We start from the raw sequence: 2,879 nt of genomic DNA on the forward strand, positions 1-2,879 counted from the left end.
GGTCGCCTCGGAGCGCTCTAGAGCGCTCTCGCGAGCGGCGTTGTCTTCGGCTGGTTGAAAGAGGGTGCGCGCCTTGCGTTCGGCTGGTTCTTTTCGATCGCCCTCCTCCCGCGTCGAACGCTCTGAGGCGCTCCGATCCCTGTCGTCGGAGCAGTCGCCGAGACCACGCAGAGACCGAGAGCGTTTCCGGTGTCGCGTTTCCGGTATCAAGCACAGCGTCGCGACGTGCCGCGCGAAGTTTTTGCGTGGTTTGGACCGCGTTGTTTCGGGTAAAAATGGCAAGAAAAGACAGTTTGAGCGTTGCGTTGATACCCTCACCTTTGCTGGCTTACGTGGAATCAAGCAGCGACAGCTCCGAGAGTGACGACGACTTCAAACGTACTTGTGAGCAGAAATTTGCCCAGCTGTTACACATGCCTAACAGAATAACGAAGGCTACAGGCTACGTGAAGAACGTTGTGTGGATGTACTCCGAGAAAGAGGTAGGACCTTACAGCGAAATACCGCGTTTCATGTACATTGAATATGCTTTCTTCGTCAGTTTCGCAGGAACTTTCGGCTTCCTAGGAAATCCTGCTACGCCTTAATTGAGCGTTTCTCCCAGTGCAGCTTCTTCCCATCGAACCAACGGCACGGTGGCTCACCAGGCAAAACGGCCGAGGAGCACATGCTTTCCTTCCTTTGGCAAGGAAACCGTAATGCTTCAGCCTTTACTCTGATTCAAGCGTGGCCTTAGATGCGGAATGAAACGCGAATTGAAGAAAAAAATGTGCAATGACTTAACTGCACGGTGCGTCACCGCTGTGTAGCGGCGCGTTGAGCATAATGTAATAAGAGAATGTGAGCGTGGGGCAGTGAATGAAGCAAATATCGAAACAGTGTAGGACGATTTAAGGGCGATATGTCTGTATTTCGTGCTCTAATGATACACGCCGTGTGTGACGCGTTTCTGTCAACGTTCAACGAGCACTGCCGATGTTCAGGAAATGAAAAACGCGCGTGCTCTATGCGGATAATATGCCTTTATGCATGACGCCCCCGTCAAAGAATTATTGCTACCTTCCTTGCGTATTTTAACACAAATATGACCATGATTATGTGTTAGGTACGCCAAAGTTTGAAAGTGCTCTTGCGATGTGAAGAGCTGACGAACGCACTGGGATGAAGGTACATCACGGTAAACCTTGTAGCATTTCGTTATGCAGTAGTGCAGTTTGTTGCTCATGACCTGCTCATTTCTTTCATGTAGCCAGGTATGCGGCCAACAAGGCTTCCATGAGGGAGGTGTCTGTTCTTTTTGACACAGCTGAATCAACACAACTGGTTATTATAAACAGGGTTCTCGACTTCATGTGCAGCATTGCACCAGAGGAGATCTACTTTTCAAGCAACAAGGAAGCTGTTGCAAGAGAATTTGAAAAGGTAAGTTTACTTTTTTTGGTGCATGCATTGGAAACAAACGTAAGAGATGATGGATCCCATTGTACACATACTGAGCACTTGCATCAAGATCATATGAAACCAAGAAGGTGTTGAGGCCAATATGGCTGGTTGAAATGAGCGCTACAGGTACTAGTTGCGGATTTCATCATTTTCCCAGGGTCGTTGCTTTTGGCTCGAATATTTGTGAGCAATATTGAGTGCTACCATCCAAATAATTTAATGGCTTGGAAAGCAGAAAAACATTGTCTGTTTATTACACATTTTATGTTGCTTTTGTCATTCACTGTTCTTTCATGTTTTGTATGTGACTAGCACCTGCAATGGTCTGCATGCATTACTGAGCAGATGTGGGCACTTCATGGTAAACATACCTTTCTTCAGGTTGCTGGATTTCCCAACGTGTTTGGGTGTATTGACGGAACATGCATTCCAATCAGGTACCCGAACAACAAACTCAGATCAACGTACACAAACAGACATGACCAAGTTTCAATCACCATGCAAGGCATATGCGACAGCAATGGGAGATTTGACGACGTTTTTACAGGCACCACCAGCAACATCCACGATGCCAGAGTCCTTAGGCTGTCAACAGTGAACGAGGATCTGCCAACAATCTGCCAAATCAACCAGTACCACATTCTTGGAGATGCTGCCTATCTAATACGGGAACACCTTCTTACACCATACAAAGATTTTGGTGCCATGACAGATGCGCAGATTGTGTACAACCACCTTTACTCTTCGACGCGTGTCCTGATTGAGAACGCATTCGGCCGCCTCAAACAGAGGTTCCGCCAACTGCGGTACATTTAATTCCAAACTGTGCACAAGATAACGCAATTCATCATTGCTTGCTGTACACTGCACAATATTTGCCTTGACATTGGGGATTTAAATGTTGACGACATCCTAACTGATGACGACCTGCAGGAAAGAGAACAAGAGATCGCTCAGCATCGCATTCTCCGAGAGGAAGAATGCAAGGAAGCAACCCAGTCCATACCGACACAGAGAGAGTCAACCCTGCGGCGCCTTGGTGAACTGAAGCGGAGCAACCTGGCACAGCGTTTATAAGTTTGCTCATTCTGTCACGATGGTGTAAGAAAAGTGTGCAAGAAGCATTTCTATTATTTATGAACAAGGCATAAGACACAGTGCTTTTAAAGTTTTATTGACGCAAGCACTTGTTGCGTTTATGGTTCTGAAATGAACTGCATCTCCTTTTTGCAATGAAAAAAAAAACGCTACTCGCGCAAAAAATGCCCAGCTGCTTTGGAGTTTAAATAAATATGCAATTATGTTGTAAACATTGTTTATGGTGTGCCTCGCTGTCTGCTCATTCTCCTTTCCTTGTCGATCTTCCGCAGTACGTCCATGTAATCTGCAGGTGCTTGGAGGATTTCTTGATGTCGCTGTGCACGTGCTTCCTCGTG

General features: G+C 46.6%; 1 protein-coding gene across 1 annotated transcript; it reads left to right on the forward strand.

Moving 5' to 3' along the window:
* The first annotated feature begins 1,941 nt into the window (after positions 1-1,941).
* On the forward strand, positions 1,942-2,259 carry LOC125944222 (uncharacterized). Its single transcript, XM_049664547.1, has one exon. It carries the CDS (start codon positions 1,942-1,944, stop codon positions 2,257-2,259), a length of 318 nt encoding a protein of 105 aa, XP_049520504.1.
* The last annotated feature ends 620 nt before the right edge of the window (positions 2,260-2,879 follow it).

Source organism: Dermacentor silvarum, chromosome 3, assembly GCF_013339745.2.
Source record: "Dermacentor silvarum isolate Dsil-2018 chromosome 3, BIME_Dsil_1.4, whole genome shotgun sequence".
In the NCBI taxonomy this organism is placed as follows: domain Eukaryota; kingdom Metazoa; phylum Arthropoda; class Arachnida; order Ixodida; family Ixodidae; genus Dermacentor; species Dermacentor silvarum.

What these genes read in the sequence shown, in the direction of transcription:
- LOC125944222 (XM_049664547.1), top strand. Translation starts at nt 1,942, where the DNA reads ATGCAAGGCATATGCGACAGCAATGGGAGATTTGACGACGTTTTTACA.